This window comes from Nelumbo lutea, chromosome 4 (genome assembly GCF_056320005.1).
Source record: "Nelumbo lutea isolate HS-2025 chromosome 4, American lotus-T2T, whole genome shotgun sequence".
NCBI classification, from domain to species: Eukaryota; Viridiplantae; Streptophyta; class Magnoliopsida; order Proteales; family Nelumbonaceae; genus Nelumbo; species Nelumbo lutea.
Window position 1 is genome coordinate 82631976 of NC_142687.1, and position 23311 is coordinate 82655286.

General features: G+C 37.2%; 2 protein-coding genes and 1 pseudogene across 4 annotated transcripts; 1 reads left to right on the forward strand and 2 right to left on the reverse strand.

Moving 5' to 3' along the window:
- Positions 1-1638: 1638 nt before the first annotated feature.
- LOC148861358 (uncharacterized) lies at positions 1639-10912 on the reverse strand. 3 transcript variants are annotated; one of them, XM_088982513.1, is made up of 7 exons: positions 10507-10750; positions 10263-10299; positions 9873-10037; positions 9700-9758; positions 7805-9601; positions 2859-3012; positions 1639-2612 (listed from the first exon to the last, which is right to left on the reverse strand). In XM_088982513.1, the coding sequence occupies exons 3-7, from the start codon at positions 9991-9993 to the stop codon at positions 1945-1947; spliced, it is 2799 nt and encodes a 932-aa protein (XP_088838639.1). In that variant the 5' UTR covers positions 9994-10037; positions 10263-10299; positions 10507-10750; the 3' UTR covers positions 1639-1944. The 3 variants fall into 3 exon arrangements, with proteins under 3 accessions (XP_088838639.1, XP_088838638.1, XP_088838640.1); XM_088982512.1 differs by lacking the exon at positions 10263-10299 and having other exon boundaries at positions 10507-10912; XM_088982514.1 differs by lacking the exon at positions 10263-10299 and having other exon boundaries at positions 9873-10076; positions 10507-10628.
- A 419-nt stretch (positions 10913-11331) lies between these two features.
- On the forward strand, positions 11332-14532 carry LOC148861359 (phosphoribosylformylglycinamidine cyclo-ligase, chloroplastic-like; annotated as a pseudogene).
- A 2825-nt stretch (positions 14533-17357) lies between these two features.
- Positions 17358-19412, reverse strand: LOC148861360 (uncharacterized). Its single transcript, XM_088982696.1, has 2 exons — positions 19104-19412; positions 17358-18798 (listed from the first exon to the last, which is right to left on the reverse strand). The coding sequence occupies exons 1-2, from the start codon at positions 19319-19321 to the stop codon at positions 17664-17666; spliced, it is 1353 nt and encodes a 450-aa protein (XP_088838822.1). The 5' UTR covers positions 19322-19412; the 3' UTR covers positions 17358-17663.
- Positions 19413-23311: the final 3899 nt, after the last annotated feature.

Consider the following 23311-nt stretch of genomic DNA (forward strand, 5'->3'; position numbering starts at 1 on the left):
CGTTAGTTAAATTAAAAAATATATATATTTTTATTCGGTTATTTAATTTTTTTAAATACCCCTTTTCTTATTTATTTGAATGATTTATTATTTGATTAATTTTTTAAACATAACATTGAAGTACTCTCAATTGGTCAGATTCATTATTCAAATGAAATGTTAGAGCGTAGAGTTTTCTTTTCCTAATATAAATTTATGATTTTGTTTGATTTTTCTTGATTTATTAGAAAAAAGGAATGAATAATTTAGATATTTAAAGATAAAGAGAGACGATCATGTGAATAAAATGAATAAGAATTAAGAAAAAAATTCTATGCCTATAAAATAATTCTTGTTATTTTAGATAGTTTCATTTCGAGAAGATAAAGGTACTTTGGTTAAAAATAAAGAAAAGTTGAGATGAATATTTGGATAATTTAACGTATTCCATCACTTGACTTAACAGTCATTGATATTTATTGCAAAAGTGAAAATTTAAGGGGGGAATTTGTCACTGACCCGATAGTACAATGGATTTACCCTTTAAAAATCCTTGGGTTCTGTAGTTGGTATAGCAGACTGATACTCTGCAAACAGTATTTCAGATTTTCAGTCTATAGACAAAAGCTGTTGGATTAGAATCTTTTAATATCAAATCACGTGAATGCAATGGTAGATATGTACAGAGCCGAACCCCACCCCAGGGATCGAGTGGGGCCATCCACTGTCGCCTGACAGAGCCGAACACCACCAGACAATCTTATCCATCCATCCCAAGAAAAGAAGAAAACATGGATTACAGCTTGTCCTCGTAACCATTGGATCGCTTCTTGTATCTAACATTCTAGCTCTAATGTGTAGAACAGTATGCACGATTTCATTCCTGGACAATAAAGTATAACACAATTTTCGGGGTGATGCAATGAAAGTGAGGTGAATTAATTTTAGGAGAGAACTAGAAACCCGTACCATAGTCGAACCAATTTTCCCACTGTAATCTCACGGATCGTTGTTTGAAGGTTGTAGTGTAAATTGGATCTTGTTCAGATCCTAAGTAAAGTGTGGATATCACCTAGATGGTAGATACAGCCCATGAGGGATTTATTGTCCATATTCGGCCCATTTAAAGATACGATTCTGGGCTTCGAAAAAGATACGATTCTGTGAATTGTACACTCCTCGTCACCCCACCCACCTTTAATAGGGATTTGGTCTGAAATTCCAAGTCTGCAACAAGAAACCGAAATCAAGTGTCTAGATGATATTTGGGCCGTCAATGGATCGGATCAGACCTAATGGACTCGATGGACCCCGACCGAATAGACCAGTTCTGGTTACGGGATCGGGTATAGATGGGCTGTCTCTGGTTCCTGATCTATTTTCCCGATTACTAGTGGTTTGGAACCAGTTCTACCCAGTCCGAACCAACTCAAACCAAATTTAAACAGGTTTAAGTAAAAAATTACAACCTTATGAGGTAGTTGAATTGGTTCTGGTTCTCCGGTCTCCACGCAAGGTTTAGCTTGAGTTGATTTGATACTCTCATGTGGTGGTTGAAGATGATGTTACCATGTTGATCAGATATTTTGGTTTCGGTGGATGGTGATGTCTCTCCTACATAGGACTCACCCTTTGTCACTAGTGCACAAGAACAAGAGATAAATTCAAAAACTTAATTTAATACAATATGGTGGTATATCAATACTCTATTCTATTGATTACATGGTTGGAAAAAATAGGTTTCCTTTTTCAAGTAATGGTCAAAATCAAAACAACAGAGATACACTAGATACACTGCAAATGCTGGCTTCAATCTCTGAATCAATTAAACTTTTTTTCCCAGCTTTCCTGTGATTCTAGGAATAAAAAAAAAAAACAGATACAATACAAGGGTCTCAATTGTAACAGATATAGAAGACCAAGGTCCGTGTATCTAGTGTATTGATTGATGAAACACAACCCATCTCAAATCAACATGATATCAGCAACCACTTCATTAACCAACGAACTTAAGATCTGCTTCTCAATCTCAACACCTAATTCAAATGTCTCGATGTCAAAATCAAGCCACCTTCCATATTGGCTACTCATATCCTTGTCTACAAGTTCATCAACCATCCAATCTCCCATGCTTCTCCACCCGGAAATCTCCTTGTACACTTCTTCAGCCAACCATCCCTTTCTTCTCACCATAGCCACCCCTTTGGCCCATGTTCTGCAGCTCCCACCAGTATATCGCCTGCATCTCAAGTCCAGGCACTCACTGGTGCAGTCAAACACTATTTTCCGCCTTAGCCTAAAATCCTTCTCCCGCACATTTCTCAACCCAGTTTTCTGACTTTCCAGCTGGTCAAATAGATGAGGGCTTATGATTTCACGAGAGCGACCTAATGTGAAGTCCCTGAACATCAATTCTGCATTAGACAATATTTCCCTCACATATTCCAGTTCCCACTTGGTTGAACTTGTGTTATTTGGCACACTTAATTTAGTTACATGTTTTCCACCTATTGTCTCAGTACACGTGGAAGATGCTGAATCAGAGAATTCTGTCTCAGATTCCCCTGATTGAGACACCCTTGATGATGTACTAACTACCTCCAGACCTTGAACAGATGAGCTCTGCATGTTGCCTGAAAAGAAGCATAGACAATCAAGTAATTCTTTGATGAAAAAAAAAAACAACTTACATGTACATGGGAAAACCTAAGTCAAAAACAATAGCAGACAGCATGAAACTAAGAGAAAACATGCATGCTGAAAATCATCTGACTGGAAAACGAGAGAACCCATTCCAATAATACAACGTCAGTAATAGCTCCAATAATACAATGTCAGTTAGCAGCACTACAATACATAACATAAGTTTATGTTTTTACCGTTGGAATTGTCACTGTCTCCACTGCCTGAAGAATTGCAACTTTCATTCGAGAAGGAAGGCTCAAGAACGGAAACTGGACTAGGATGTCGACAATCTAATTCTTTTTTCATTTCATTGTTACTACTGCTACACTCAAAGACAACTTCCCTTCCCTGAAAACATTAATATTGTAAAGCCACCAAATAAGATATTGTTCCAGAAACAGCTAATGTTTAAGGAAACAGTAGCATACAAAACCAAAAATTGACATAAAAAGATAACTTTGTAGAACAGAAAGAGCATTTTTTTTTTTTTGAAAATAACAGAATGAGCAATTGTAACTTCATTTTTCATATAAATACTAAAATCAAATGATGGTAATTAATAGAGCATGAAATGTAGGAGAGGTATGTCTTGGTCCAGCTGTCATTGGTAATGGAAACTCCTATTGGCTTCATCAGTGGAAAAGAGCATTGAGACAGGGAGATCTATCATTTCACTGTTTGCCATTAGTATCAAGACAGTAAAATTCCTGAAGAATCAATAGGATAAAGAATCAATGAGATTTAAGTGTGCCAGTCTTCCCTGAAATAACCCATTTCTTATTTGTTTACAACATGCTAATTGCTTGCTAGTAGAAAATATACTGGAAGCAAGAGAATGACGGGATAAAATTCAACAGTTTGGGACATTATCTGTAGATATTGAAAAAGAGTATTTAGCAACAGTCTGCCAAATCAATTCTAATGAACGAATAGAAGAATGGAATTTCTAAATGCTCTTTGAAGAGCAAGTACATGGGAACACTTTTAAAAACAGCAGGAAAGGAGAAACCAGGAGTGGGGGCACTGCCAATAAGACACTGGTTGGCAGAAAAATGCTAATAAAGATCTTTTTTGAAAAAAAAAAGGTAATATAAATTTTATTTAAAATGGTAAGAGTTAGATCATTTAGATACATAGAACACCAATACAGTGATTAATCCATAACCTTACATACCATCTTATTATAATGCATCATTCCAGGATGTAAAAGAAAGCTTATAAGAGTGAATTGACCACTGGTACCTCATTTCAGGTGGTTTAACAGGCCTTCTTAGTACAGAGAAATAGACATGCATACCACAAGCCAAGGGAATATATAGGCAAGAGACAGACAGAGCTAGACTACCAAGAGTGGGGGCTAAGTAGATGCAGATTGGTTACAACAAATACAACTAAGAAAAGAACATTAACAGAAATAATATAATGGAAATGCACATCAAAAGATTCCTTCTTCAAGACCGAAGTATCAATTCTGCACACCACTCCTTTTCAGATTTCATTACCTGCCTTTCCTTTATCAAAAAGTCTTCTATTTATTTCCTCTCAATGACTGCAACAGGAAAAATGTCCATATCATTTATTCCCTGAATGCATGGGCATACCATTTCAGCTTAAAGGAGTTAAGAAAAGATGACCATATCTGATAGGTAGGTGGTTGGGCAGTGCAAGAACAGGTGCTCAACTCTCTCCAACTCAGCATAGCAGAACTTGCATCCTGGGTTGGATATGGTTACATCCTTGCTCAAAAGCTTGCCTTTGGTGACTCATTTCACCACACCGTAGTCCAAACATAAAAGCAGTTCTGGATGGTGCCAGATAACCCTCTACCACCTTGTTTGGGGATTTACAAATGCTAGTTGAGCTTAGCTGATTAGCAGAATACTTAACCACAAAGCCCCCACTGCCTCCTATCTCTTTTAACTTTTATCACATGATTCAGTGTGTGGTGACTGCCCTTGTAGCTTTCCTAGCAGCTCCACCAGCTCCTCCATTACCTAATTTTACAAGTTCTATGAAGCCTGGGAGTCTAGACAACACCATTTAGCCCATCTTCAAGTTTATGTGCAACCATCCCTTCTTTGCACAACACAAGTGCAAATAAATTTGGAAAAAAAAAAAACATTTAACGAGGGGCCTGTGCCATTACACTCACACCATGTGTCTAGCCAGAATATGGTTATGCCTATTTTCTTGACATTTTATAAATCTCCTTTACTGAAGGAGATTTATGCTTTCTGAATATATCTCTAGATTGAAATTGAACAATCATAAGTTGAGTTGGGATGTCCCAACTCCTGGATCCCAGTCATCATTTCTCAACCATCATCATTAACACTCCAAAGCCAGTTTCCAAGTAACACTGCATCCATCATCTTTATTCTGTGGATTCCCAACTCTCCTAATGACCTTTGGGAGCAAGCAAATATCTTCCTATTCAACCAAATGGATCTTTGATTATCTCCCATCCCCTTCTAGAGAAACTATCTCTAAATTCTTTCTAGCCTCTTGGCCACTTTAGCCAGAATTGGGGGGGAACGGGTTATGGAGGGAGATTGGATGAAGTGTTTTTAAATAACATAACCTCTCTGGGGTCATCTATATTGTATTTAGATCCATGTACCTTTTTTCAGTAATACAAAACTGTATATAACCTTGAGCTGACAAGCATGAGAAAATGGGTTCAATTCTGAGAGCAGCCAGATTTTTCACACACACACACACACACACACACACACAGACAAAGAGAGAGAGAGAGAGAGAGAGAGAGAGAGAGATTGAACAGGGACAAATTGGGTAATAATTGATTTCTTCTAGCCTTTTAGTCCATCCTCATTTCCAGCACCTAAACCGTTTGACCAGCCTTCTTAAGCCCCTATTACCCACTTCCCCAAAATATGATCTGAGAGCAGGAACTAATTGTTCATGATCTAACACTAAACAACCTCTACAAACTCTGACTTCTGACACTCTCCCTTGGTTCAGTAGGGATCATATTCCCCTGGGTCATATGATCACTGTTGTACCATTTCGGCCCTCCTTTAGCCCCCAATAATAAGACCTGTTTAACCCTAGTTTACCCTCAACATCCAAAACAATTCTCCATACTTCTTCCACCAACCTAGGATTAGTTAATCTCTCAGGTAGCTTGTCTGCCAGCATTCCTGTTATATAAGGAAGGCTACAAATGAACAAAGACTAAAGTTCATAGCATTTGCATCCATTACATAAACAAAGCAAAGTGTTTTAAAAGCACAAGGCGCAGGGGTCAATTTGTGCCCGAGGCATGCGCCTTTTTGAAGCAAGGCGCAAAAATAAAATAAAATGCTAAAAAATAAAAGAAATGTCAGAAAAATAAAAAAATGCAAAAAGTATAAAAAAATATTAAATATAATATTAATAAAAAATATGAACTTTAAATTTTAAAATAAATGTTTTAAAAAACCTATTATCTAAAATTAAAATACATAAGCATAACATGTAAAGCATATTCAAATGTGAATTTAAAAATAAAATCAAGCATATAAAACATTTTCAAGCAACCCACAATCTCTTTTTTTACTCAATTGCATTACTTAAAGTAGCTAATGTGATGTAAAACATATTACATTCCTGATTCTACGAACCACCTTTGTGCCACACCCCTGTTATTTTAAAATTCTTAGTTCTCACACAAAAAATAATGACTTTATAAATTTAATTGCCTTTTAAGAAGGCAGCTCACACAAAAAATAATGACTTTATAAATTTAATTGCCTTTTAAGAAGGCAGCTCCCCCCTGTTTGGTAATGTTGTTTGTTCATTCATTTCAATAAAATATCTTCTTAAAAGGAAACTAAAGATAAAATCGTTATTTTTTATATGAGAACTAAGAATTTAGGACCCTAACATGGACTTGTTTGGGCTTGCCTCGAGGGGCATGCCACATGGGTCCAGGGACAGAGCTCCCGGCCCAACTGCTAGGTTCAAAAAAGCAAAAAAGCATCAAACTGAGGTGCATGCCTGGCCTGACACGCCTTTTAAATCACTGAATGAAATACAATAATACAAAATTAGATAGTGCTTTTTCTTTTTAAGAAAAGGGTAACTCACAATGATAAAATATTACTCAGTGACTGAGAGATCCATTCAGATGAATAAAGGCTAGAGTCCAGTTATGAGCTTTCTTCAGAGAAAATATCAAAGAAAAAAAAAAAGAAAAAGGAATTTGGACCTTTTAGACTATCCTCATGCTGTGCATTGCCAATGGCAAGCAAGCATAGATCACAGGGGATCATGTCAAATCGGGTGCTGGTTGAAAAACTTCTGTCAAATCCCTTCATATAAGTGCTGATTTGGAGTTTGAAATCCAAGCAAAGTCACTACTATCCTTATGTTGCCAATCCTAAACAGTTGTTCGAAGGTATTAGTGAGAATGACAATGGTTAGTATAGTTGACCCCATCAGCATCTCAATGATAAATTTATTGGTAACATTTAAATCTACTTTCTATTTTTATTGCCCTTATTGTTTTGATACAGTAAACCACAAAATCTCAGAGAAAAATTATAAGACAAATTAATATGACATAAATCAACCAGTCATTTGTATAACTGTTGGTGAGTTCAACTCTTTTCTTTATTCCCAAGGGAAAAACAACAGAAAAAGTCTATACATAGATTGAATTAGCTTGAAGAAATTTCCATTCCTAGAACTTGACCAGAGTATCACCGTTCATGATACAACATAGTAAAACTTTAAGACAAATCAATATATAAATTGACCTCCTTTATCATGTATCACCAAGAAATCAACCATGCAATTGCTAGCAAGTTCTCTTTTCTTTTTTCATTTTTTCTTAGGCTGAATTTACTTTGATATATAAGTAGGCAGAAAACTTTGTTCTCACTATTCAGTATTCACCATAATAAGGGGAAGACATATAGATGAAATATTTCAAAGTGAAATTGTTTTTCACCTCATTTGTATTGAAACAAACAAAGCCTTAAGCAAAACATTACTAGGCAAAGTCTATATGGAGATTGATTTAGGCTATTGAAACATTTAATAAATTGCATTCTAGGTATTTAATCAGTGTACCAACAGCAACTAAATAAATAAAGCTTAAGTACATGAGATTAAGAGCATGAACTAGTCATCATACCTGGACGCTATGGTTCATCTTAAGCATCTGAGCATCAGTTGGTGAGCAAGTAGCATCATACATGCTACCAAAATTGTCTGTGTGGAGCCCAAGTTGGGAAACCTTGTTGGCTTCTCTTGAAGTGGTGCCTATTGCACTTAGAGCAGACACCAGATCTTGCAGCATAGATGCAGAACTAGAAACAGTTCCTTCTTTGACCATGTTACAACAAGAAGACTCAATTCCATATGTCAGTTCCCTCAGCTTCTTTTCCAAAAGAATACTCAAGGCATCACCTCCTATCACATTTAAACCAAGGGAAGGCAATTTGGAACTTTTTGCTGCAGCAGGGAGATTTTTACTATGAGAATCTAAAGAAGAGCTACTACTATTTTCTACAATCTGACAAGAGGAGTGTGATCCTGGAATAGATTTTATCATGGGAGAGGTGAATGTGAATGAAACTACATCCATGTCATTCCTACTATTATCTTCCATCCACTTTGGGTGTCCATCTCTTGCTGCATTGGACTGGATAGGTTTCTTATCTTCATCAACTGAAACAGTACTAATAACCCCATTCTTCTCAATGTGGAAATCCCCATTAATGGATCTTTTCTTTCGACGAAAACTATTTGTTCTGGATGATGGAACCTCCTTTTCAATGTCAGTAGCCTCTAAGCTGGTCTTCCTAGATCCAGCTTTGGAGTGCCCTCCAGCCTTATTTAACGTTTTATTTCGTCCAAAGGAAGTATCTCCAGAAAGATCTTTTCTACCTTGTTGATTATTACCTGAAAGCTTTGAAGGGACCTTGTCCTTATTCGTTCTGCAATTCTGTTTTTGGTTATTCTGCCTGAGGACTCCAGATGCATTTTGCATAGAAGATTTCCTCTGGACATTCCTTTGAGCATTTGGCTGGTTCTTCAATTTCTGGTTTGATTTAACATCAAGTTGCTCCTTCTGGCTTGACAAAACCCTATTATTACTTGAGGCCAGACCCTCTCTTCTCTGAACATTGACCTTCGCTTGGATAGCAAGTGAAATGGATTTCCCTTTATTCTTCAGGCCAGAAGAGTTATTTTCATCTGAATCTGAAGAAGCCCTGAACTGTGGTGTATCTTCTGTTCCATTCCAGCTCTTGTTCAGAGACTGTCCCTTGAGATACTTAATGGCATTAGGTTCAACAACTCTTTGAGATGCTTCAGGAAGCCTAGAGGGTCGTCTTTGAGCAGCTTCCAGTTTCTCCTTAAAATCCCGAACTTTCAAGGGCACTGAAGTAGAGCCAAGTGATGGCATTTTGCCTCTAATTGTAAGTTGAGGCCCTGACTCAATAATCTTTGCAGCTGCCTCCATTATGTGAGCTGCATTCTTAATTGGTATTAATCCAGGGCTCTTGATAGGAGACAAAAGCTTATGGTGGGTAATCGGAATGGATTTAGCGGATTTTGGAGGCAGTGTTTCGGTTTGAAACCTGTCAATAGGCCTGTTGGCCATCTTTTGAGGTCTTGATTCCACAGGATTCCTACAAAAACTGTCCATTTTATTGGACATGTCCCCAGAATGCAAAATTCCACGCTCATTGTGAAACTCAAGTGTTTTCTTGTGGCAGTGAGAATCCCGAAGGGACTGGGCATCATAAAATGGTGTAGAATAGGGATCTGCAACATTAGAAGTTGGCAAGGAATCCAATCCCATGAGTCTAGCTACTACCCCAGGGGCCCTGGTTCCATAGCCTTCTTCATCAGTGACCGATGAAGCACAACTATAATCACTACTTCCTTTTATACTTGACCCTCCTCCAATATCATCATCCTCAGCCTGCAAATATGAGAAAACAAAATATAATCATAAATGCACTTTCCGTATTATATCAGAGGGAGGAAAAAACGGAAAAGAAAAAAGAGGCATATACACACCAGATGAAGCCATGTCATCGGCAAATTCCCTTCACTTTTCTTTCCTTGTTTTAATATCTCTACAGGAAATGCCAGAAGAAAGAAGATCCATTATGAATCCCAGAAAAGACTATACATAAACAAGGAATAGTGCATATATCATAGTAACCCTTGAATAGGAAAGATAAATGTACCTGGTATATCAGACTTGTTAGAGAACAACTTCTTCCTGGACTTCCCATTCCAGTCAAACAATTGAAGAAAGCCACCAACATAGCCTCCTCCATTCTTCGAACTTTGTTTCTCAATCCCCATTTTCTCAAGCAGTGACTAAAATGCTGATATCAACATGATTTCTTCTGCAGTTGAACAAAGATAAAGCTCTTCTATTTGTAAACCTTCATAAAGTTCGTATACAAACATTGCTTAGAACTTAATAAGTTCAAATGACTGCACTCGTCAAAATAAGCAATCGATTCCTCCAGGGGAAGGAAATAGGGGAATAATCATTACATCAAAATCAACAAATTTAATGATCGAATCGAACAACTTAAAAAAAGCCAACTCAGTTCATCTCTACTCACAGGATTAACAGTCTTTACAGTAAATTTCTCCAGTAAACTTGCTTCAACAAACGAAAATAAAATGACAATGATCAAGAACAAGAACTTCACTTGACTCAATATTCTTCATAATAGGATACAAATATAACAAAACACTGACCTGGATCACCTCACTCCATCTCACTATAAGATCATTTTTATCCAAGAAAGCTACTCTTCAGAGTAAAGAAAAAGGAATTTTGAAGGGATAAAAGAAGGAACTTACACGAATGGTAGGTAGGAAAGATATGCAATGTCTCGGTCGATCCGTCGAGAGGCCTTGCTAAATAACGCCCCAAAGTTTTGATTGAATTAGGGTTAGGGTTTCGGGGGGGAATAAAAGGCAACAGAGGGAAATGGCGAGGTTCCGGGGAAGAAAAAGGTCAGATGCAGAGATTCTGAGAGACAGAAAGTGGAGAGAATTTTGTAAGAGAAGGCTCTGGTGTGTAGTTCGAGCATTAAATGTAGACAGACGAGACGCAGTTCACCATTAAAACTTAAAATAAACAATTAAAAATTCAAAAATTATTGCTAAAAGATAAAAGTTCATAACGTCTCTTTGGATGAAATTTCAAATTACAAACTATAGATGTATCCGGGATCGGAAAAGGGATTGGTGTCAACGGTCCGCAATTCATCGGACATGTATGCTTCCGAATGCGTATTTTGCTAATTGCTATAGTCAGGGCATGGGCCGGTTCGGGCCTGGGCCTGGGCCTGGGCCATGCTTCCATTCCTTAATTTTTATTTTTTAAAGAAAAAAGCCCAAAGTCTAAACGTCAGATGGAATTGTATGAGACTAGAAATCAGGAACTACATACCAATTGTGTACCCAAGTGAGAGACCATCAGTGCTTGGCAACGATGTCGTTGTTCCAGAAAACGGTGATACATCAGCGTCATATTGGAAAAATCAGTATTCCGGAAAATAATAATATATTTGGAATTATTTTTTATAAAAAAATGATGTTTCAAATGATGTCTTGGAAATTGACAAGGCATGGTCTGGGAAAATACCGAATTCGACGTAGTAGTGACGTAAACCTCCTACAATGGGTATCAGTGCTGAAAACAGATATGGAGCACTGGTACCAAACATAAGGTTTTGTTGTTGTCACAGGAAACGTCCTACCTGGCAGTAACGTTTCCAAACAAAAAAAAATTACTGTTTTCTCAGAAAACGGTGCTATATATGCAGCATCGATGCCAAAAATATACCAAAACGACTCACACTATTTTTTGGTCTGAGTACAAATTACAAAATTCACTAAGCAAGACGTGAGGTGAGGAGACAAAGAAGGGCCTATTTCATCAACTTAAATTTTAGTAATTTACAGAGAGGCCCTTAATTGGACAGATAATTCAAAAAACATAACATAAGAGAAATAAAGAGATAAAATAAGACACATAGTCTATGGGTCATCCGGCCCATCTTCTCTACAGAATCAAAGTGGAGTTTTGGAGGAAAAGAGGAAAGAGGACAAGGAGGGTTGGATCAAAAGGGGAGGAGGTGAAACAAGGAAGAGTAGATTTAAGTGTGCTTGTTGATAGGGAGGTGGAGGTTGGCAAGTCTTTGGGTCTTTTCTTCTTGGGAGATGAGGCTTTTGGAAGAAGATCTTTTGAGGAGTATGAGAAGAGGAGGGAAGAGAGTCTTAAGAAGACCATAGTTGGGGAAGGGGGATAAATTTGGAATGAGGAAGGAGGGAAGGAAGATTATTTTGATAAGGAGGTCTGAGCTTGTTTACTCAGGTGTTGTCTTTGGGGGCAATCTGAGTTGCTGTCTAGAAGGGTTTCTTGCTGTGCTCTCTGGTGGCCTTGCTGCCCTACTTGTTGTTTAGCTGAGTACACTTGTTTTGTTTTTGTTGATTGGTGCTATCTTAGCACCTTATTGGTTGTACTCAGTTTTCCTTTTTTTCTTTAACAAATTTTTTCTTTTATTATCAAAAAATATTTGGAGTTCTAAGAAATTCTAGAAATTTTATTTTTTAGATACGTTTGATGTCATCTTCAAGGTCCTGATAATATGGATTCATGTAATGAGTGTTAGTTCATTTGAAATTCAATTAAATTTGGATAGTCTAAAAGGGCTTCTGCCTTTTTCTCTAAGCTAGAAGAGAAATATAAAATTGTTAGTATTGGTGTAAAGTTGTCTTTCTTGCAGACAGCAGAAATGCCAGATTTTTATGCTGATGGTGAATATGATCTCAGTGGGTTTGCTGTGGGAATTGTTAAGAAGGATGCACTCATTGATGGGAGAAACATTGTAGCTGGAGATATTCTCATTGGTCTTCCATCAGGTGGAGTCCATTCTAATGGGTTTTCTCTCGTGAGAAGGTTGGCCACACTAAAATAATGCAAATTTTCCAATCATTTATGTGAACTTGATATGGTTTTCTTATATTTTGATAGATAGAGTGCCCCCTTCTAGCTAAGGGCAGTTAAGAACAATCATATAACTAATTTGTTGTATTTAATAGATTTTTTTTTTTTTTTGCTGAATAAAGTAACTATATCATAGGACAAAAGATACAAGGAAGTCAAATTAGAGCAGAGTCAAAAACTTCCATAATTTGGCGAGCATGTTTTGCATACTGGGCCATTTCATGTGCTGGAGCCTGGAACGCTAAACCTACAATGAATATGACAAAAAGAACATGGTCCCACTTTAGATACTAAAGTTCAAACTAGAGTTAGGGATGTAAACAAGTCCAAGGTAGAGAAGCCTGATTTTGTATAGCATGCAAAACAATATAAGAGTCCAAACAGATTAACAAATAGATCCGTCCTTCTTGATCTGTTTTCTGTAATCTTCTGTAAATAGCCATTAGTTCAGCTTCTTCTACTAGCCCTTGGGAGTCAAAACGTTCAGCAAATGCACCTATCACAGAAGCATTGGGGGTAACATAAATATATCCAAAGAGCTTAAATTCTTTGAAATAGTGCCTCCATCTGAACACAAAATGAAATTTATATTCGCGTCTAACTGAATAGAAAGAGGAACTGTGGATAACATCAGACTCAGAAAGATCAATCACAGACTCAGAGGGCTGAGTGATTGAATTAGCATGGTTAATGATCCATTGCACTGAAATAGTTTTCTGATTAAAATCTTTTTCATTTTCGTGCCAAGCAGATATAATAAGAGGACACATCAATCCAGCTAAGAATTTGCATAAAGGTATTCTTCTCATTTAGTAGTTGTTTGAGATCAATAATACATGGAAACCAGGAATTTTGAAAATTTCTTTGTAAGTTGAGGGAGTTCAATGAGAACCAAAATATACTGCAGAGGAAAAGGAACGGAAACAAAATAAATGGTTAATAGATTCATTTCCTTGAAAGCACAGTGGGCAGAGCAGATCAGTACTATCATCTAGAGGTGATTTGTTGGTATTGTATTTTCACTTCTTTGTAGTAAAAGTTGCTTTATTTATAAAAATAAGAAACTCCAATATTAGTTACCTTATCTTCAATTATTTGTGCAGACTTGAGGTCTTGAATATAGTCATACCTTACAAATAATTTGCTGAGTTTTCTTTTCTTATTAGGATTAAAAAAAAAAAAAGAAAAAAAAACTCAAATTCTTTGACAAATCTTCTTGATTTCTTTACAGGGTTCTGGCCCAAAGTGGTCTTTCTTTAAAGGACCAACTTCCTGGAGAACCTGTCACATTAGGCGAAGCTCTTATGGCTCCAACTATTATCTATGTTAATCAGGTTACCCTCTGTCCTCTGTTCTACATATCATTTTGTCAGTGCTGTGGTAGACTAGGTACTGATTATGTGGTTGGCAAAGTATCATCCTATCTTTTGATTTTTAAAAAAAGGTGCTTGACATTATAAATGAGGGAGGTGTGAAAGGGATAGCCCACATCACAGGTGGTGGGTTTACAGACAACATACCTCGAGTCTTCCCAAAAGGGCTGGGGCCGCCATCTATAAAGACTCTTGGAAAGTTCCTCCTATTTTCAAATGGATCCAAGAGGTAAGAGTTCAATTTTCCCTTTTTTTTTTCCTATCCCCTTTTGCTCTTTTATTGGGTTGTATGTTCTTGTAACTGGTTGGTAATTGTTCTCATGTCAGGTTGGAAAGATAAATGATACAGAGATGAGGCGAACGTTCAACATGGGTATTGGGATGGTTTTAGTTGTTAGCCCAGAGGCATCAGTTCGAATACTTGGGAAGGGAACTGGAAGAAATTTAGCATACCGCATTGGTGAAGTTATCGGTGGGGAAGGTGTTAGCTATCTATAAAATGAGAGAGAGAGAGAGATTAGAATACTTGGGAATCGGGACGGGGACTAGAAGAAAGTTAGGACTTAGGAGGCAATGCTTCCCAGTCCCCAAAACCAACCAAATTCCTTTTTCTTCCAAGTTCTTAGATGCAATCTTTTTCTGTTCTTGGTCAGTGTTTTGTGACTATTCTCTTGTAACGGCCATAACCTTGTTGTTTTCTTTTCGGTAACATAAGAAGTTGAATAATTATGTTCAATTAAATTGGATCAGCATGTTTGAGCCCTTTTCTCATTGTTCCTGGAATCAGAATCCTGCAAGGGCCTAGAGGATACGCCAATCGTGGAAAACCATGTTAGCCTGATATTTTAAGGGACAGGTGTCAAAATAATTTCTAAATGCTCATTTACCATTCTTACATGTGCCTATTGATGCCAACTGAATTCAATGGCCCATTATAGACCTTTTTGGGATTCCAGCCAGTTAATTGAAGCTAATGCTGCATTTGGCTGCAGTGCAATTTTGTTTGCATTAATATAAATGTAAGGGAGTACAAATGAAAAAAAAAAATGTAAATTCTAGTTTAATTTTGTTTGAGGTTTTACTCTTTTTTACTTAAGGTCTTATTTTACTCCATTTTTACTACAATAAAAAATAAGGTAAAATTTGAAATAAAAATAAATCAGAATTTGCATCTAAATTATTTGGACTACCTAGATTTGCATTCATGCAAATAAATTTGCATTGCAACCAAATGCACCCTAAATATCAGTGTAACATGTTCCTAACCTCATATGATCATATTACTGCTGCAATGTTAACTAGCTAGTTACGTGATTTTTTGCAAACAAAAATTCTGTATAGACTGAAAGCATGGGAATCCAGTTGCACATTGGAAACATTTTCTTATAAATTTAATATACATATATAGAAAATATTCTTAATATGCAACTAAATGCTATGTGAGTAGAATTTTTGCTTCCAAGAGATCATCTGAAGTTCATTGGGGTGGTGGTCTCACTACTAAAGTCATGATTAGTAATGTAAGACACAGGATTTGTTGCATGTGAACCAGGCCATGTAACCAACCACAAGCGAACATGCCAGGGTCCTATGTGTAAAGAACAATGTGTTGGGTCCAGCCCATTATGGGATATTGACCCATATTATAGCCCACTCTCCTTCAGCCAACTGTTTTTTTTTTCAAAAAAAAAAGAAAAAAAAAAACTAGGGTTAGATTTTCTTTTGCGTGCGGCGTATTGAAGAGAGAGAAGAAAAGAAAGAAATCGAAATACTGTTGAGATTTCTCAGTGCGCAGAGTTCATCAAACGGCCGGAACTTTCCGATCCACCGTCTGATCGAGCAGAAATTTGGAAAGTAAGTGGATAACTCATTTTTCTTCATTCTGAACGGTCGGATCTTTGATCGGAGCTCTGAATCGCCGGTTATTTGAGGTCTAACAGAAGTAACTCGTAGTTGTTCGGGAAAAGAAAACATTTCGCGGCAGTCTTCATCAATTATTCTGATCAAGGGTCATTTGTGGTTCGATTTGGCTGAAATTTGGTGGGATTGTTCGAAACTCACAAACCTACGATCGGAACGGTGGAGATCTGATTTGGAGTAGTGAAGGTCTCCATGTTGTGGCCTAAATAGTAGCCGCGTTTGTGAGTTTTTCTGACTGTTATTTTCACCGCTTTTGGTATTCTCGTTTGTATGTTTGAGAATCTGTATTTGCTCTAAGTTTGTGAGCATATTGTGGTGTTTGAGTTACTATAATTGTTACCTCAAGTTATTAGTGGAGATTTTTGGTTGGGTCTCCTTGGCCCCGTGGTTTTTACCCTTCACATTGGAGGGGTTTTCCACGTTAAATATCGTGTGTGTCTCTCTTTGCTTGGCTTATGATTGTTTTTGTTGATATCTTTTTTGGAATTGTAATAGCTGAATATCTACAAGTTTTTATTTTGGGGAGAGAAATAGTTTGTGGATAAACTTAATTTCTTCCCAACACAATGGTGTGTTCACTTGTGATTATTAAGGGTGTTAATGGACTGGTTTTGCATTAGACCCCATCTGGTCCAAAATTAATTTGCATGAATTGGACGGATCAACAAGACATATTGGATTGGATCGATTTGGTCCAAAATATTTATTAGATTGGATTGGGACCTGATCTATTATATTGGATTGGGTTGGGTTAAGCCAATATCTGGTCCATTGATATAAGATAAGAATATATGTATCAATAGACCGGCTTTTGGGTTGAAACCAATCTAAATCAAAATGAATTTGAATAGATTGGATGGTCCAGACATTAAATTGGACCAGTCCAAATTGGTCCAAAATATTCATTGAATTGGATTGGAAACTGATACTTCACTCACATTGGACCCCAATTGACACCCCTAGTGATTACTATATAGCTTGATTTACACAATTGTGTTGGCATCCTGACTCTGGACTGTGTCTAATTCATTTGACCTTCCATGAATTCTGGTATATCGTTGATCATGCAGTACTCTTGTGGCTGATGCAGAAAGAGGATTCTGGTTTTGCTTTGTTCCTTTAGGTGGCAAATATAACCATTGTCACTGCTTGAATTATCGGATCGAGTCCCGAGTCCCGATAACTCAGTAGAAGGAAGGATTCATGAAAGATTATCCATTCAAACGAGTGATTTCCCTGAGTGATTATTTGCTAGCAGATACGTTGTTCGTATGTTCAATATTAAAGCAAATTCAATATCCTGTGGGCTGTAGTAATATTCTTAGCCCCTACACATTTAACTCACCCGCCCAAAAATGACAAAGAGAGAAGAAAGTCAGAAGACAGAAAAGGGCTTAGGGACGTTCTTAGAAACCTTAAAATTAGTTGCATTAATAAAAGTTACTTTAGCAGAAAAAATAGATGACATCAAGATACTTCTTCCGTAAAACAAGATAACACAGATAACACTGCTTAGTCTGTTTGCTAGTTTCCTACATAAATAAATAGCGCGAGGGGAAGAAATGAACAAATTCTTCTTTGACTGTAGTTAGTTATATTTTGCTTCCATTACTTCTCTTCCTGTATTTCCCGTTAACACTCTCTGCTGTCAGATTGTGACTGGCTCCTGCTCTCCCTCCATCCACAAACTTCCCTCTGGCAATTCTTGGTTATATTTTGCTTCCATTACTCTTCCTGTATTTCCTGTTAACACTCTCTGCTGTCAGATTGTGACTGGCTCCTGCTCTCCCTCCATCCACAAACTTCCCTCTGGCAATTCTAGGTTGTCTGTTGCCTTCCATATTCTCCCACTCGTCCTCCTCCATTGCAGATCTTACCCTTCTACCTCTACGATGCTCTCCAAAGCCAGGTCTGCCCAAGTTCAAATTGGACTCGTCCATCCACCCCACTCCATCAGCTAAAGCTTCAAAATGCTCTTGGTCCCTGACACACTTCGTTCTTCTATATTCATCTTTCATGTTCCCCCAACCGCACTCATCAGCACCTAATCTCCGCACTCTCTCATTTTTCAGAAGCGGTCCTCTCCTACCACGATTTACCACTGGGAAGCGGTCCTCTGCTAGCGGTGGGTCCATTAACTCCTCAGTATCTTCCATTCTTCTGTATTCATATTTCATGTTTCCCCAACCACTCTCATCAGTAGATGGTCTCCAATCATGTCTGGGGAAAGGCCTTGCGATAATGTCATTTGCTGCCGGATGACCCATCAGTCCGTGTCCATAGTTATTTCTTTTATAACCAGAATCCATGTTCTTCTCCCAATCTCTGATTTCTCTATGAGCTGACGATATATTCATGGTTCTCATATTATGGGCTGCCCCAATTGATTGACCCATTAAGTCGTCCACATTGTCGGGATGTTGGAGATATCTCTGGGATGAAGGACCTCGGCTACTGAGAAGTCTCAGTCCATTGGACTTGTTGTAAGGCCACTGCGTCCCCTGTTCATGGGTCTTGTTCTCTCTCTGCCTCTGGATGTGGGGTTCATGTTGCCTCTCAGGCTTTTGGAAGAACAGTTGGTGACTGTCCAATCTGTCGAAGTTGTGAGGCTTCTGCTGCATCCCCTCCACCAGTTCCGTGACATTTTTAGGTGGATACATCAAAGGTGGAACAGAGGTGCCAAGATTCTGAATAGTTGGAGGCAACAATGGAGCTGCTCTGCTTCTATCGCAACCATATCTTGTGACATTCTGTTCGGGGGCCTTGTTCCTTGGGGGAAATTGCTGCTTTTTATTCGCTGGTAGTGTTGGTCCTGGAATATTTTCCTTTAAAACAATATTCTCCCTAAAGCAGGCAAGGAATGTTAATTTTTTTTTCAAGCTATGTTTGAAATAAAAATGGGAATCATGGGCACAGTTTCTCTGTCCAGTCTGGCCTAATCCAGGCAAGCCCAAAGCTTTGGATCACAACCCTTCATAGATTTGAGAAACTCTAGCTCAACCCAAGAGAACCCCAAAAGAAAGCATAATGTTTGATTCTTCACTAAACAAGAGAAGAAAAAAGAATAAAATGAAAGGGAAACGAGCAGAAAACAGCAAACTGTGACCAGGAATAAATCCAAAAGCCAAACTCGAAACGGAAATGAATACCTTAAATTTGAAGGTTCGTGTAGTTTTCGATCCATCTTTCTCCAGTCGATTCCTTTCTCCTCTAGAACAACTTCTCTAGGCCTTGCAGAGCCAAAGGGATTGGGTTTCAGCTGCTGAAGGCGCTGAAGTTGAGCTTCTTCTTCTTTTTCTACCTCGTCTGCCCATGACCAATTAGAAGGTCCGGAACCAGAACCAGGTCTGATTTTTCTTTCCCCCATCTCTTTCCCTGTTCCTCACGCTCTCTCACTCGCCGAGAGTCCGAGACCCAATTCCGAGCGGCCGTCCTGCGTAGAAATTCAAATGTTTGAACTTTGCCAACGGTAAACAAGTATAAATAAAATCAATTTTTTTTTTGGGTAAAATATAAAAACCTCCCCCTTAATTTTCTGATAATAATAAAAACCTTCCTATTTTCATTTTAACAAATACCTCCCCTTTAAAAACCTTGACAAAAACCTCCCTTCGACCATTATCCCAGACGGAAAATTTACAAAGTTACGAAATTAACCCTAACGATTGTCATTTAAAATATTTTAAATTATCAAAATTGCCCTCATTCAAGCAACAACACATTTACATTTTTTCTTACATTCCTTTCCAGAGCAAAAGAGAAGAATGTAAACCCTAAGGCTTGGCTAGGATTGGGGAAATGTTAAGAAGCCAAAGAGGAACCGAGCAACTTGGCGGTAACAAAGGGGATCTCGAAGGGCATTGGGTTTCGGCAATTGAAGTCTATTTTCAGCAGCCGGAGTAGCAGGAGTAGAGACCACTAGAAGGAGTGTTACGGTTTCGGTTGTTGGTTTCTCTGTTCCTTTTTTTTTTTTTCTACTGTGTTTGATTTTTAATGTTGTTGTTTCTATTTTTCTTTTAGGCTGTATTTGAAGGTTTTCCTACCTTTTACAACCTTTTCCTTCAAACCAAGCGTAGCTTCAATGAAACCTGTGATTTACCCCCCCAAAAAAAAAATCGCCGGTGCAATACAGATCAAAGAAACAGCTTTTACATTCTCATACATTTTCATGCACACAAATGACATAGTCATCGTCCTCTAGAACACTCTGACGTTTTTGGATTGTCACATTGGTTTGCTTTTGATTGTTAATTTGTTCAGTAATGATAATAATAAGCCTTTCTTCAGACACCTTCTCAACTATACAAGATTTGACTCATCTGCTTCTCTTTTAGCTTCTTCCTGTGCTTTCTCCTACTCCAAGTTATGCTGATTTCTAATGCCATGTGCAATTAATTCCTCATTCTTCTTTGTTTGATAGTTTCTGATTCGGGATCAGCCATTGCATTTTCCTTCCTTCTCCAACCCTGAATCTCCTCATAGCAAGCTGAAACAACTGGAGAGAGATCTATCACACAACGTTTAAACTGAGTGGATGGAGTTTAGAGATGGGAGATTAAAAGAGGATAAAGAGATCGAAGGAAGTTTTTAGTAAAATTGTATGTAAAATAATTTATAAAATGATAGAATGAGCATTTGGAAAATTTGATGCATAAGTCTGAATTTTTTGTTTGGGTTTGTGATGGAAGGGAGGTCTTTATTGAGTTTTTGAAAACTTCAAGGCAGGTATTTGTTAAAATGAAATTGGGAGGTTTTTATTATTGTTAGAAATTTCAGGGGAGATTTTTGTTTTTACCCTTATTTTATAAGAATTTAGGTTAAATACTTAAATTACTCTTATGGTTAAGTAAATGACACAAACATACCCTATTGTTTCAAAATTACTTAAAAGCACCTTGAACATTTTGAGAATGGACAAAATCCTCTCCTATCATTAGGAGACAAGATTTACTCCTCACACAAGGCGCCTCACACCAATCTCACATGCACATCCTTCTATGCATTGGGAACATCTCTTGTACTTATAAGTTATTATTCGCAAGAGATGTTCTCAATGCACAATGGATGTGCCTGTGAGATACCCATATGTGAGGAGCAGATCCCGTCTCCATCATTATTAGTGTGTCCTTACAATCTGTTCGCATATGATGTCACGTGACATATATAATTTTTCTTAATTCCAAAATCACCCTTTTGTGACTGATTTTGCCTTTCATTGTTCTTTAAATTTTCATCTACTCGGGAATCAAATTGATCTGAAAAATTTATGACGGAGAGTTGGTTTTGGATGATGGGGTGATAATGATGTGGTTTGGTGTTTTTGATTTTTGAAGGAGGGAAAGCGATGTAGGTGGTAATGGCAGAATTTGGTGTTTTTGAAGGAAGGGAAGTGGATGACCCGTTCTGATAATAAAAATTTAAAAATAAAAATAATTAAAAATAAAATATGGCCAAAACCGTTGAATGGGTCAACAGTTTGACCATCCGGGTTAATGGGTCATTAACCAGTTCAACGGTTTTTGACTAGAGACCGAGTTTAGAGTAAAACAGAATTGTCTAAACAGTTCCCAGGCTGAACAGTCCAACTGTCCGGGTCAATGATGATTTAAAAACCATGGGTGTAGGTAGTAATGGCGGAGTTTGGCATTTTTAAAGGAGGGGAAGTAATTGTAAGGTGTACAGGGGCGTACCCTAGAGTTCTGGTTCCGGACGAAGGATCTAGGGAACAACAGGCATTTTTATGCTACAACTTGGTCGTTTCTGTGCAAGGCTTCCACCCTAAGGTTTCAGATCAAGAGGCTTTCAGGCGTGTGGCTGCCGGATTATAAGCAATTATATATTCTTCTCATTTTTAATTTCCATGTTTAAATCTACTGAAATTCTGAAACCCATCATCCTTGTGAGAAGAAAACTTATACTTAATGAACTGATTAGTTAGTCATTCTCAGTTTTCACTCAAGTATTTCCAGAGTAGAATTCTTGAATATGCTAAATGTAATTTCCGTTTGTAACCAAGGGTGTCAATAGACTGGTTTTGGATTGTACCCTCTTCAGTCCGAAATCAATTTAAATGGATTGGACAGACCAAAAAGACATAAGTGGATTGGACTAATCCGGTCTAAAATATTTATTAGAATGGACTGTACCTGATCCATTTATAATAAATTTATATTGGATTTGGTTGGATTAAGCCAATATCCAGTTAAGATAAAAATATAGGTGTTAATAGATCGGGTTTGGATTGAAACCAATTTAAATTAAAGTGAATTTGAACAAATTGAACGATCCAAACATTAAATTGAACTCGTCCAAAATGGTTCAAATTATTCATAAGATTGAATTGAACCTGGTCCATATATAATGGACTCACATTAAACTGGATCGGATTGGACCAAATTCAGTTCAATCGACACTCGTATTTGTAACCAAGCTTGCTTCCCAAGCTCCCATTCAAACTAATATTATGATTTACCGCTTAAAAAACCAAATTTTGATAGAAGATATTAGATAACTATAGGGGACAATCAAGTACACCGAAATACCTCGAAATACCTCGAAATTGAAGTACATCAAAATATCTTCAAAACATGCAACTAACAACGTAATCAAGACACTCCACTTTTGGACCACTGTTTAATCAGTTACGACTGACGTCTTCAGACAAAGAGACGACTTGAGACACCCAACCTTCTCTTCTAGTCTTCTCTTGAATGAGAAGATGAGAGAGCGCCCAAGAGATATTTTTTGGATTTTGGGACTTCACATCTAGAGTTGTTAGGATAGATCTGGGTGAAGAAGAAATGTTATATTTTGAAAATTTGAAGAAAAATTAAAGGTAAAATGGTTTTTTTCGTCTTTCCGTTATGGGTTTCTGACAGTTGTAGAAATGTTTGGAGTACTTCAAATAATTTTTTAAACAATAGGGTATGTTTGTGTCTATTTCCTAGGCCATAAGGATAGCTTAAATATTTAACCATAAAAAAAATTAATTAATTTTTATTTCTTAGTAAAGTAAACTATAAAGTATAAATAACACGATGTTTTTACTAAAGTAATCAGGTTGAATGTCAGTCTGACCCCATTTTGTGTTGTTTTAATAGGCAATTTGTATGATGTCGGAAGGGTAATGATAAAAGATTCCTATATAAATTTCCTCTTTGTTATAAAAATTGATATTGGCTTTATATAATTTCCTTTTGAGCAATTTAATGGACAGAAGATTAGTTTAATAAATATAAAAATAAAAGTAAAAAAATTACAAAATCGGATATGTTTTCAAATATATTACAAAAACAATCAGCGGGACAAAAGAACAATTTTTTTGATCAAAACGCCTATTCTTAAAAATATATGCAAA